This window comes from Salvelinus fontinalis, unplaced genomic scaffold (assembly GCF_029448725.1).
Source record: "Salvelinus fontinalis isolate EN_2023a unplaced genomic scaffold, ASM2944872v1 scaffold_0814, whole genome shotgun sequence".
NCBI lineage: Eukaryota > Metazoa > Chordata > Actinopteri > Salmoniformes > Salmonidae > Salvelinus > Salvelinus fontinalis.
This window is the reverse complement of record NW_026601023.1, coordinates 52,501-66,256: the sequence shown is the minus strand read 5'-3', so window position 1 is coordinate 66,256 and position 13,756 is coordinate 52,501. Positions and strand designations below refer to the sequence as shown.

The 13,756-nt window shown below is 47.7% G+C and overlaps 1 protein-coding gene across 1 annotated transcript in view; it reads right to left on the bottom strand.

Moving 5' to 3' along the window:
• Positions 1 to 7,673: 7,673 nt before the first annotated feature.
• The window catches only part of LOC129847383 (CUB and sushi domain-containing protein 2-like), a 56,791-nt gene continuing 50,708 nt past the window's right edge, over positions 7,674 to 13,756 (bottom strand). Inside the window, exons 6-7 of the mRNA XM_055915159.1 lie at positions 9,474 to 9,612; positions 7,674 to 8,035 (exon numbers count right to left, since the gene is read on the bottom strand). Coding sequence (XP_055771134.1) covers positions 7,828 to 8,035; positions 9,474 to 9,612 — 347 coding nt within the window. The 3' untranslated portion in view covers positions 7,674 to 7,827. The remainder of the gene's footprint in view (positions 8,036 to 9,473; positions 9,613 to 13,756) is intronic.

Sequence of the window (13,756 nt, the reverse complement as noted above, 5' to 3'; positions counted from 1 at the left end):
GGGCACTGATTTTGCTATGACTATACGGACACTTCTTACGTCTTCCCCTGGATGCCTTTACGTGATGACGATTCCAATGGGGTCGATTGCGCGTTCACAGGCACTACAAATGAAAAAACCCTGTAGCTAGCAAGTCTTTTCTTGCTGCGTAACGCGCGTGGAGGACACCGACCCTCTCCTGTTCCAAGCGTTAGTTTAGCCTGTTATATTTCTCCGGTCATCTTTTCACTCGTTATAGGAGTTAAAAACATCATAAGGTAGTTAATTTAAAGCGTTTTATAGCAATTTATATCCGTTTAGTGCGATTTTGGGACATTTCTTTTTGAAACGATGTGAATAGTTGGACACGCTTTTCAGTTCATCCCGAACGCAGTTGGCATTTCGACATGGCAAGAGGACAGCTTTCCACCAAAAGACGATTTCTCCCAAGAAAGGATCCTTTGCCCAAGATACTGATGGAAGAACAGCTCAAGGTAGGACATTTTTATTATGATAAATCGTGTTTCTGTCGAAACATTTTAGTGGCTTAGGACGCCATGTTTTATGACGTAGCTTCGCTAGGCGCAAACTGTATTGAAAAGTAAGGATAAATTAAAAAATGTTATTCCGCAATTGTATTAAGAATTAAATTGTCTTTCAATCCCTGTCCACCCTATATTTTTTAGTCACGTTTATGAGTATTTATGTATAAGAGTAGATCACTGTCTAAGTGGCGCAAGGACTTTTTCTTTACCAGCTTGTCTACATTTCACATTGTCTAACCATGATTTTGGTGGCTAAATATAAACATTTGCGATCAAACTCTATATGGAATGTGTAATATGATGTTACAGGAGTGTCATCGGAAGAATTCTGAGAAGGTTAGTGAAAAAATTAATATATTTTGGCGATGTTGATGTTATCGCTCTCTTTGGCTAGAATCAATGCTCTGGTAACGTTTGCATATGTGGTATGCTAATATAACGATTTATTGTGTTTTCGCTGTAAGACACTTAGAAAATCTGAAATATTGTCTGTATTCACAGGATCTGTGTCTTTCGATTCGTGTATGCTGTGTATTTTTACGAAATGTTTGATGATTAGTAAGTAGGTAAACACGTTGCTCTAAGTAGTTTTTCTATTCCATTTGTGACGGTGGGTGCAATTGTAACTTATGCCATCTACCTGAAATATGCACTTTTTTCTAACAAAACCTATCCCATACCATAAATATGTTATCAGACTGTCATCTAATGAGTTTTTTTGTTGGTTAGGGGCTATAAATATCTTAGTTTAGCCGAATTGGTGATGGCTACTGGTGTTGGTGGACAAATAAAAGATGGTGGATTATGCTAATATGTTTTTAGGTAATAGATGTACATCTTTACATATTGTGTCTTCCCTGTAAAACATTTTAAAAATCGGACATGTTGACTGGATTCACAAGATCTGTGTCTTTCATTAGCTGTATTGGACTTTAATGTGTGAAAGTTAAATATTTAAAAAAAATATTTTTTTTGAATTTCGCGGCACTGGTTTTTCAGTGGGGGGGGGGGGGGTGTGCCGCTAGCGCCACGCTGGTCCTAGACAGGTTACTATTCCCCCAGCCTCTGGAACAGCCAGAGACCCTGAGGGGGACCAAGAGACATGGAGAGACAGTCTTTAGTTACTATGCCCCCAGCCTCTGGCACAGCCAGAGACCCTGAGGGGGACCAAGAGACATGGAGAGGCAGTCTTTAGTTACTATGCCCCCAGCCTCTGGAACAGCAGAGACCCTGAGGGGGGCTGAAACATTATTAGATGTGCTTTTCCTCAGTTGGCTTTTGAGCCGTTCCGTTTTTATTGTTATGCATTCGTTTGTTGTGTAGTAAATATTAAAGTTTATATTTTCAGTGGTTTTATTAGTTTTTTTCCTGTGAAGGATATTGTGTTGCATTCCATGTCTGAAATGTGCTGTATAAATAAAGCTTTATTTATTAATGTCCACTATCATCCCAGTGCCCAAGAAAGGGAAAGTAACAGAACTGAATGACTACCGACCAGTAGCACTCACTTCCTTCATCATGAAATGCTTTGAGAGGCTAGTCAATGACCATATCACCCACCCCAACACACTCCACCCTCTCCATCTCACCTCCTCCCTCCTCAACCCACTCCACCCTCTCCATCTCACCTCCTCCCTCCTCAACACACTCCACCCTCTCCATCTCACCTCCTCAACACACTCCACCCTCTCCATCTCGCCGCCTCCCTCCCCAACACACTCCACCCTCTCCATCTCACCTCCTCAACACACTCCACCCTCTCCATCTCACCTCCTCAACACACTCTACCCTCTCCATCTCACCTCCTCCCTCCCTTCCTCAACACACTCCACACTCTCCATCTCACCTCCTCCCTCCTCAACACACTCCACCCTCTCCATCTCACCTCCTCCCTCCTCAACACACTCCACCCTCTCCATCTCACCTCCTTCCTCCCCAACCCACTCCACCCTCTCCATCTCACCTCCTCCCTTCTCAACACACTCCACCCTCTCCATCTCACCTCCTCCCTCCCCAACACACTCCACCCTCTCCATCTCGCCGCCTCCCTCCCCAACACACTCCACCCTCTCCATCTCACCGCCTCCCTCCCTGACACACTCTACCCTCTCCATCTCACCTCCTCCCTCCCCTCCCCAACCCACTCCACCCTCTCCATTTCACCTCCTCCCTCCTCAACACACTCCACCCTCTCCATCTCACCGCCTTCCTCCCCAACACACTCCACCCTCTCCATCTCACCTCCTCCCTCCCCAAACCACTCCACCCTCTCTATCTCACCTCCTCCCTCCCTGACACACTCTACCCTCTCCATCTCACCTCCTCCCTCCCCTCCCCAACACACTCCACCCTCTCCATCTCACCTCCTCAACACACTCCACCCTCTCCATCTCACCTCCTCAACACACTCCACCCTCTCCATCTCACCTCCTCAACACACTCCACCCTCTCCTTCTCACCTCCTCAACACACTCTACCCTCTCCATCTCGCCACCTCCCTCCCCAACACACTCCACCCTCTCCATCTCACCTCCCCAACACACTCCACCCTCTCCATCTCACCTCCCCAACACACTCCACCCTCTCCATCTCACCTCCTCCCTCCCCGACACACTCCACCCTCTCCATGTCACCTCCTCCCTCCCTGACACACTCCACCCTCTCCATATCACCTCCTCCCTCCCTGACACACTCCACCCTCTCCATCTCACCTCCTCTCTCCTCAACACACTCCACCCTCTCTATCTCACCTCCTCCCTCCCCAACACACTCCACCCTCTCCATCTCACCTCCTCCCTCCCCTCCCCAACACACTCCACCCTCTCCATCTCACCGCCTCCCTCCTCAACACACTCCACCCTCTCCATCTCACCTCCTCCCTCCTCAACACACTCCACCCTCTCCATCTCACCTCCCCAACACACTCCACCCTCTCCATCTCACCTCCTCGACACACTCCACCCTCTCCATCTCACCGCCTCCCTCCTCAACACACTCCACCCTCTCCATCTCACCGCCTCCCTCCCCAAAAAAACTCCACCCTCTCCATCTCACCTCCTCCCTCCCTGACACACTCCACCCTCTCCATCTCACCTCCTCCCTCCCCTCCTCAACACACTCTACCCTCTCCATCTCACCTCCTCCCTCCCTGACACACTCTACCCTCTCCATCTCACCTCCTCCCTCCCCAACACACTCCACCCTCTCCATCTCACCTCCTCAACACATCTACCCTCTCCATCTCACCGCCTCCCTCCCTGACACACTCTACCCTCTCCATCTCACCTCCTCCCTCCCCAACACACTCCACCCTCTCCATCTCACCTCCTCAACACATCTACCCTCTCCATCTCACCGCCTCCCTCCTCAACACACTCCACCCTCTCCATCTCACCTCCTCCCTCCCCAACACACTCCACCCTCTCCATCTCACCTCCTCCCTCCCTGACACACTCTACCCTCTCCATCTCACCTCCTCCCTCCCTGACACACTCCACCCTCTCCAATTCACCGCCTCCCTCCCCAACCCACTCCACCCTCTCCATCTCACCTCCTCCCTCCCTGACACACTCCACCCTCTCCATCTCACCTCCTCCCTCCTCAACCCACTCCACCCTCTCCATCTCACCTCCTCCCTCCCCAACCCACTCTACCCTCTCCATCTCACCTCCTCCCTCACTGACACACTCCACCCTCTCCATCTCACCTCCTCAACACACTCTACCCTCTCCATCTCACCTCCTCCCTCAACACACTCAACCCTCTCCAATTCACCGCCTCCCTCCCCAACCCACTCCACCCTCTCCATCTCACCTCCTCAACACACTCCACCCTCTCCATCTCACCTCCTCCCTCCCTGACACACTCCACCCTCTCCATCTCACCTCCTCCCTCCCTCCCTGACACACTCTACCCTCTCCATCTCACCTCCTCCCTCCCTGACACACTCCACCCTCTCCATCTCACCTCCTCCCTCCCTGACACACTCCACCCTCTCCATCTCACCTCCTCCCTCCCTGACACACTCCACCCTCTCCATCTCACCTCCTCCCTCCCTGACACACTCCACCCTCTCCATCTCACCTCCTCCCTCCTCAACACACTCTACCCTCTCCATCTCACCTCCTCCCTCCCTGACACACTCCACCCTCTCCATCTCACCTCCTCCCTCCCTGACACACTCCACCCTCTCCAACACACTCCACCCTCTCCATCTCACCTCCTCCCTCCTCAACACACTCTACCCTCTCCATCTCACCTCCTCCCTCCCCAACCCACTCTACCCTCTCCATCTCACCTCCTCCCTCCTCAACACACTCTACGCGTTCCATCTCACCTCCTCCCTCCCCAACCCACTCTACCCTCTCCATCTCACCTCCTCCCTCCTCAACACACTCCACCCTCTCCATCTCACCTCCTCCCTCCTCAACACACTCTACCCTCTCCATCTCACCTCCCCAACACACTCCACCCTCTCCATCTCACCTCCTCCCTCCCTGACACACTCTACCCTCTCCATCTCACCTCCTCCCTCCTCAACACACTCCACCCTCTCCAATTCACCGCCTCCCTCCTCAACACACTCTACCCTCTCCAATTCACCTCCTCCCTCCCTGACACACTCTACCCTCTCCATCTCACCTCCTCCCTCCTCAACACACTCCACCCTCTCCATCTCACCTCCTCCCTCCCCAACACACTCCACCCTCTCCAATTCACCTACCGCTCTGACAGTAGTAGACCTCATTACCAACAACGAGGTGGCCTACAACGAGGAGGTAGGCACTCTGACAGTAGTAGACCTCATTACCAACAACCACAAGGCGGCCTACACCGATGAGGTAGACACTCTGACAGTAGTAGGCCTCATTACCAACAACAACCAAACAGTCTACAGGGAGGAGGTAGACACCCTGACAGTAGTAGACCTCATTACCAACAACAACCAGGCGGCCTACACCGATGAGGTAGACACTCTGACAGTAGTAGACCTCATTACCAACAACGAGGTGGCCTACAACGAGGATGTAGGCACTCTGACAGTAGTAGACCTCATTACCAACAACAACCAGGCGGCCTACACCGAGGAGGTAGACACTCTGACAGTAGTAGACCTCATTACCAACAACGAGGTGGCCTACAACGAGGATGTAGGCACTCTGACAGTAGTAGACCTCATTACCAACAACCAGGCGGCCTACACCGATTAGGTAGGCACTCTGACAGTAGTAGACCTCATTACCAACAACAACCAAACAGTCTACAGGGAGGAGGTAGGCACTCTGACAGTAGTAGACCTCATTACCAACAACGACCAGACAGCCTACAGGGAGGATGTAGGCACTCTGACAGTAGTAGACCTCATTACCAACAACGACCAGACAGCCTACAGGGAGGATGTAGGCACTCTGACAGTAGTAGACCTCATACCACTCTGACAGCCTGATGCCATGTAAACAACCTTTCCCTCAATGTCAGCCAAAACAAAGGAGCTGATTGTGGACTTCAGGAGGAAGTTAATGTTTCTCTCCTCTCCTCTCCTTTCCTCTCATTTCCTTTCCTCTACTCTCCTCTCATTTCCTAACCTCTCCTCTCATTTCCTCTCCTCTCCTTTTCAACCCTCTTCTCTCATTTCCTACCCTCTCCTCTCATTTCCTACCCTCTCCTCTACTCTCCTTTCCTCTCCTCTCCTCTCATTTCTTACCCTCTCCTCTCCTTTCCTCTCATTTCCTTTCCTCTACTCCTCCATTACACAAACCCCTGTTTATAATATATTGCAGTGAAACATACAGTACTACCCCAGACTTGTGTTTCCCAAAAAAAACTGAATGTTGACTTCAATGACCCCAAATAGAGGGTATAGGGCTAATATTGCCCTTTCATCTCTCCTTTCCTTTCATCTCTCCTTTCCTTTCATCTCTCCTTTCCTTTTATGATCTTCCAATCTAAAACGGAATACCGTATTCAACCAACGTGTGTGTATTGAAGTTCAGTAATACATTCTAAACTGTAATTACACCAGAGTTTACAAGCTACTCCCTTTCTTTTAGCGTTGCCTCCTCTGCCTCTGTAATGAGGCCTTCATAGATGCCGTGTTCTCTAGACTGTTAACGCAGGTCTTTAAACCCAAAGTCCCAACAGCCATCTTTTCACTTCAACTATCTTATATTAATCCTCTATTCCTGATGACAGATGTTCACTCACTGCAGAATCCCAACCCTCTGGGACTCAACCACAACACACAGACCAGTTAACAGACCCGTCAACCAACTGCTACACGCACACACACACACGCACACACACACACACACACACACACACACACAGACACAGACACAGACACAGACACAGACACAGACACACACACACACACACACACACACACACACACACACACACACACACACACACACACACACACACACACACATACACACATACACACACACACACACACACACACACACACACACACACACACACACACACACACACACATACCCAGCGACCGACATCCACCCACACGGTAAAAAGGGGGCGCCTGTGATCTTGAATGCACTTTGAACGTCTGTGATCGTGTATAAACAGCGTGTACGGTACTGTACCGTCACCTGTGATCAAACACGCTTAGACGGCGCTCCAAACAAACCCACAAAGCGGGGTCGGTCAGCGCCACGAACCACGGGAGTGTTTAACAACAAACGTCCGTTTGCTCTAATTTACCAGAAGCCTTTAGTGTGCAACAAGACGACAGGGACACATTGATCAAACAGAGCTTTAACACACACACACACACACACACACACACACACACACACACACACACACACACACACACACACACACACACTACTTTCCCTCTTCCACCCCTCTCTCTCGCCACCACTCCCTCTCTCTCCCCCCTCTCTCTCTCCCACCCCTCTCTCTCCCCCCTCTCTCTCTCGCCATCACTCCCTGTCTCTCTCTCCCCCCTCTTTCTCTCGCCACCACTCCCTGTCTCTCTCTCCCACCTCTCTCTCTCTCTCTCTCTCCCACCTCTCTCTCTCGCTCCCCCCACCTCTCTCTCTCCCCAACACTCCCTCTCTCTCTCTCTCTCTCTCTCTCTCTCTCTCCCACCTCTCTCTCTCCCCAACACTCCCTCTCTCTCGTCCCTCTTTCTAACGCCCCAACTCTCTCGCTCTTTCTCTCTCTCGCCCCACCGCTCTCTTTCTCTCCCCTAATTTCTCTCTCTCTCTTCCCCACTTCTCATTCTCCATTACTACAAAAGACCAAAAACCACAGAAGCACTTTACTCCTCCCACCACTAGAGGGAGTGCGACCTACCTGTGTACTGCAGGACGAAGCCGTTGCTGCTGAGCGATGCGTCGCTGCGGAAGGCGAGGAAGAGAGTGTTGGAACTGCTCTCGATGCGGTCGGGGACGTCAGTACCGTAGAAACTCCCCAACAGAGGGTGGAGGGAGTCAGGGCCGTCATAGATGTGGAGGAAGTCATAGCTGGGCTCCAGACTGAATCTGAACAACACAGAGGAGGAAAATATGTCATTGTGTAAGTTTGAATATAGTAACATGTGTCTTTCATACCTAGCTAGCATAATATGTGAATATCGTAACATGTGTTTTTCGTACCTAGCTAGCATAATATGTGAATATCGTAACATGTGTTTTTCATACCTAGCTAGCATAATATGTGAATATCGTAACATGTGTTTTTCGTAACTAGCTAACATAATATGTGAATATCGTAACATGTGTTTTTGAACTGACCAGGGAATAACGTGGGTAAAGAGTATTCTAGACTATATAATCTGACCAGGGAATAACGTGGGTAAAGAGTATTCTAGACCATATAATATGACCAGGGAATAATGTGGGTAAAGAGTATTCTAGACTATATAATCTGACCAGGGAATAACGTGGGTAAAGAGTATTCTAGAACATATAATCTGACCAGAGAATAACGTGGGTAAAGAGTATTCTAGACCATATAATATGACCAGAGAATAACGTGGATAAGGAGTATTCTAGACCATATAATCTGACCAGAGAATAACGTGGGTAAAGAGTATTCTAGACCATATAATCTGACCAGGGAATAACGTGGGTAAGGAGTATTCTAGACTATATAATCTGACCAGGGAATAACGTGGGTAAAGAGTATTCTAGACTATATAATCTGACCAGGGAATAACGTGGGTAAGGAGTATTCTAGACCATATAATATGACCAGGGAATAATGTGGGTAAAGAGTATTCTAGACTATATAATCTGACCAGGGAATAACGTGGGTAAAGAGTATTCTAGACCATATAATCTGACCAGGGAATAACGTGGGTAAAGAGTATTCTAGACCATATAATCTGACCAGGGAATAACGTGGGTAAGGAGTATTCTAGACCATATAATCTGACCAGGGAATAACGTGGGTAAGGAGTATTCTAGACCATATAATCTGACCAGGGAATAACGTGGGTAAAGAGTATTCTAGACTATATAATCTGACCAGGGAATAACGTGGTTAAAGATTAATCTAGACCATATAATCTGACCAGGGAATAATGTGGGTATAGAGTATTCTAGACTATATAATCTGACCAGGGAATAACGTGGGTAAAGAATATTCTAGACTATATAATCTGACCAGGGAATAACGTGGGTGCTAACACACACATACATGATATAAATCAACAACATTGACATGCATGGTCTCTACGGGGGGCGAATGCAAACGTCGATTTAAAGTCTCCCATTGGCAACAGTGCATAACAAAGTCACCATTTGAATGGAAGTTAGGATTTGCCTCCATGTGAGTATGTAATTAGTGTCATGCTCACAGGTTGAAGTTTACTGCGACAAAAAATAATGACTTTTAGTCGACGTCAAACATTGATAATGTCAATGCATGGTGTGTAGACTACGTGTGTACTCCATTAGTTCCCTGGGTAACACTCACTGGTTGAAATTGAGTGCGATGACGTAGTCAGGGGTGACAGAGACGGTCCAGTCACACTCTCGTCCGTGGGGGTACGGCTCAGGGTACTCTGGAGACAGGATTAGCCCAGTGCGACCTGTCAGGTTCCCCCCACACGGAGCTGGGATACAGGGAGAAAGAGCAGAGGAAACACATGAGAGATAGAGGATGATACAGAGAGAGAGAGAGGAGAGGAAACATGATGACACAGAGAGAGAGGAGAGGAAACATGATGATACAGAGAGAGAGGAGAGGAAACATGATGATAGAGAGAGAGAGGAGAGGAAACATGATGATACAGGGTGAGAGGAGAGGAAACATGATGATACAGGGAGCGAGGAGAGGAAACATGATGATACAGAGAGAGAGGAGAAGAAACATGATGATAGAGAGAGAGAGGAGAGGAAACATGATGATACAGAGAGAGAGAGAGGAGAGGAAACATGATGATGCAGAGAGAGTGGAGAGGAAACATGATGATACAGAGAGAGAGAGAGGAGAGGAAACATGATGATGCAGGGAGCGAGGAGAGGAAACATGATGATACAGAGAGAGAGGAGAGGAAACATGATGATAGAGAGAGAGAGAGGAGAGGAAACATGATGATACAGAGAGAGAGGAGAGGAAACATGATGATACAGAGAGAGGAGAGAGGAGAGGAAACATGATGATACAGAGAGAGGAGAGGAAACATGATGATACAGAGAGAGAGAGAGGAGAGGAAACATGATGATACAGGGAGCGAGGAGAGGAAACATGATGACACAGGGAGAGAGAGGAGATGAAATATGATGATACAGGGAGAGAGGAGAGGAAACATGATGATACAGGGAGAGAGAGGAGATGAAACATGATGATACAGAGAGAGGAGAGGAAACATGATGATACAGAGAGCGAGGAGAGGAAACATGATGACACAGGGAGAGAGAGGAGATGAAATATGATGATACAGGGAGAGAGAGGAGAGGAAACATGATGACACAGAGAGAGAGGAGAGGAAACATGATGATCCAGAGAGAGAGAGGAGATGAAATATGATGACACAGAGAGAGAGAGGAGAGGAAACATGATGATACAGGGAGAGAGAGGAGAGGAAACATGATGATACAGAGAGAGAGAGGAGAGGAAACATGATGATACAGGGAGAGAGAGGAGAGGAAACATGATGATACAGAGAGAGAGAGGAGAGGAAACATGATGACACAGGGAGAGAGAGGAGAGGAAACATGATGATACAGAGAGAGAGGAGAGGAAACATGATGATACAGAGAGAGGAGAGGAAACGATGACACAGGGAGAGAGAGGAGAGGAAACATGATGATACAGAGAGAGAGAGAGGAGAGGAAACATGATGATACAGGGAGAGAGAGGAGAGGAAACATGATGATACAGGGAGAGAGAGGAGAGGAAACATGATGATGCAGGGAGAGAGAGGAGAGGAAACATGATGATACAGAGAGAGAGGAGAGGAAACATGATGATACAGAGAGAGAGAGGAGAGGAAACATGATGACAGAGAGAGAGAGAGGAGAGGAAACATGATGATAGAGAGAGAGAGGAGAGGAAACATGATGACAGAGAGAGAGAGAGAGGAGAGGAAATATGACAGAGAGAGAGAGAGGAGATGAAATATGATGATACATAGAGAGGAGAGGAAATATGATGATACAGAGAGAGAGGAGAGGAAACATGATGATACAGAGAGAGAGAGGAGAGGAAACATGATGATACAGAGAGAGAGAGAGGAGATGAAATATGATGATTCAGAGAGAGAGAGAGGAGATGAAATATGATGATACATAGAGAGAGAGGAGAGGAAACATGATGATAGAGAGAGGAGAGGAAACATGATGACAGAGAGAGAGAGGAGATGAAATATGATGATACAGTGAGAGAGGAGAGGAAACATGATGATACAGAGAGAGGAGAGGAAACATGATGATACAGAGAGAGAGAGAGGAGATGAAATATGATGACACAGAGAGAGGAGAGGAAACATGATGATACAGAGCGAGGCGAGGAAACATGATGATACAGGGAGCGAGGCGAGGAAACATGATGACACAGAGAGAGAGAGGAGAGGAAACATGATGATACAGGGAGAGAGGAGAGGAAACATGATGATACAGAGAGAGAGAGGAGAGGAAACATGATGACACAGAGAGAGAGGAGAGGAAACATGATGATACAGAGAGAGAGAGAGAGGAAACATTATGATACAGAGAGAGGAGAGGTAACATGATGATAGAGAGAGAGAGGAGAGGAAATATGACAGAGAGAGAGAGGAGATGAAATATGATGATACAGGGAGCGAGGAGAGGAAACATGATGACACAGGGAGAGAGGAGAGGAAACATGATGATACAGGGAGAGAGAGGAGATGAAACATGATGATACAGAGAGAGAGAGGAGAGGAAACATGATGACACAGAGAGAGGAGAGGTAACATGATGATACAGAGAGAGGAGAGGAAACATGATGATACAGAGAGAGAGAGGAGATGAAACATGATGACACAGAGAGAGAGGAGAGGAAACATGACGATACAGAGAGAGAGAGGAGATAAAATATGATGATACAGGGAGAGAGGAGAGGAAACATGATGATACAGAGAGAGAGAGGAGAGGAAACATGATGACACAGAGAGAGAGGAGAGGAAACATGATGATACAGAGAGAGAGAGGAGATGAAATATGATGATACAGGGAGAGAGGAGAGGAAACATGATGATACAGAGAGAGAGGAGAGGAAACATGATGATACAGAGAGAGAGAGGAGAGGAAACATGATGATACAGAGAGGAGAGGAAACATGATGACAGAGAGAGAGGAGAGGAGAGGAAACATGATGATACAGAGAGAGAGAGGAGAGGAAACATGATGATACAGAGAGAGAGAGGAGAGGAAACATGATGATACAGAGAGAGAGAGAGGAGATGAAATATGATGATACAGGGAGCGAGGAGAGGAAACATGATGACACAGAGAGAGAGGAGAGGAAACACGATGATACAGGGAGCGAGGAGAGGAAACATGATGATACAGAGAGAGAGGAGAGGAAACATGATGATACAGAGAGAGAGGAGAGGAAACATGATGATACAGGGAGCGAGGAGAGGAAAATGATGATACAGAGAGAGGAGAGGAAACATGATGATACAGAGAGAGAGGAGAGGAAAATGATGATACAGAGAGAGGAGAGGAAACATGATGATACAGAGAGAGGAGAGGAAACATGATGATACAGAGAGAGAGAGGAGAGGAAACATGATGATACAGAGAGAGAGAGGAGAGGAAACATGATGATACAGAGAGAGGAGAGGAGAGGAAACATGATGATACAGGGAGCGAGGCGAGGAAACATGATGACAAAGAGAGAGAGAGGAGAGGAAACATGATGATACAGGGAGCGAGGAGAGGAAACATGATGACACAGGGAGAGAGAGGAGATGAAATATGATGATAGAGGGAGCGAGGAGAGGACACATGATGATACAGGGAGCGAGGCGAGAAAACATGATGACACAGAGAGAGAGAGGAGAGGAAACATGATGATACAGAGAGAGAGAGGAGATGAAATATGATGATACAGGGAGAGAGGAGAGGAAACATGATGATACAGAGAGAGAGAGGAGAGGAAACATGATGATACAGAGAGAGAGGAGAGGAAACATGATGATACAGAGAGAGGAGAGGAAACATGATGATACAGAGAGAGAGGAGAGAAGAGGAAACATGATGATAGAGAGAGAGAGAGGAGAGGAAACATGATGACACAGAGAGAGGAGAGGAGAGGAAACATAATGATACAGAGAGAGGAGAGAGGAGAGGAAACATGATGATACAGAGAGAGGAGAGGAAACATGATGATACAGAGAGAGGAGAGGAAACATGATGATACAGAGAGAGAGGAGAGGAAACATTATGATACAGAGAGAGAGAGGAGAGGAAACATGATGACACAGAGAGAGAGAGGAGAGGAAACATGATGATACAGAGAGAGAGGAGAGGAAACATGATGATACAGAGAGAGAGGAGAGGAAACATGATGATACAGGGAGAGAGAGGAGAGGAAACATGATGATACAGAGAGAGGAGAGGAAACATGATGATACAGAGAGAGAGAGAGGAGAGGAAACATGATGACACAGGGAGAGAGAGGAGAGGAAACATGATGATACAGAGAGAGAGGAGAGGAAACATGATGATACAGAGAGAGAGAGGAGAGGAAACATGATGATACAGGGAGAGAGAGGAGAGGAAACA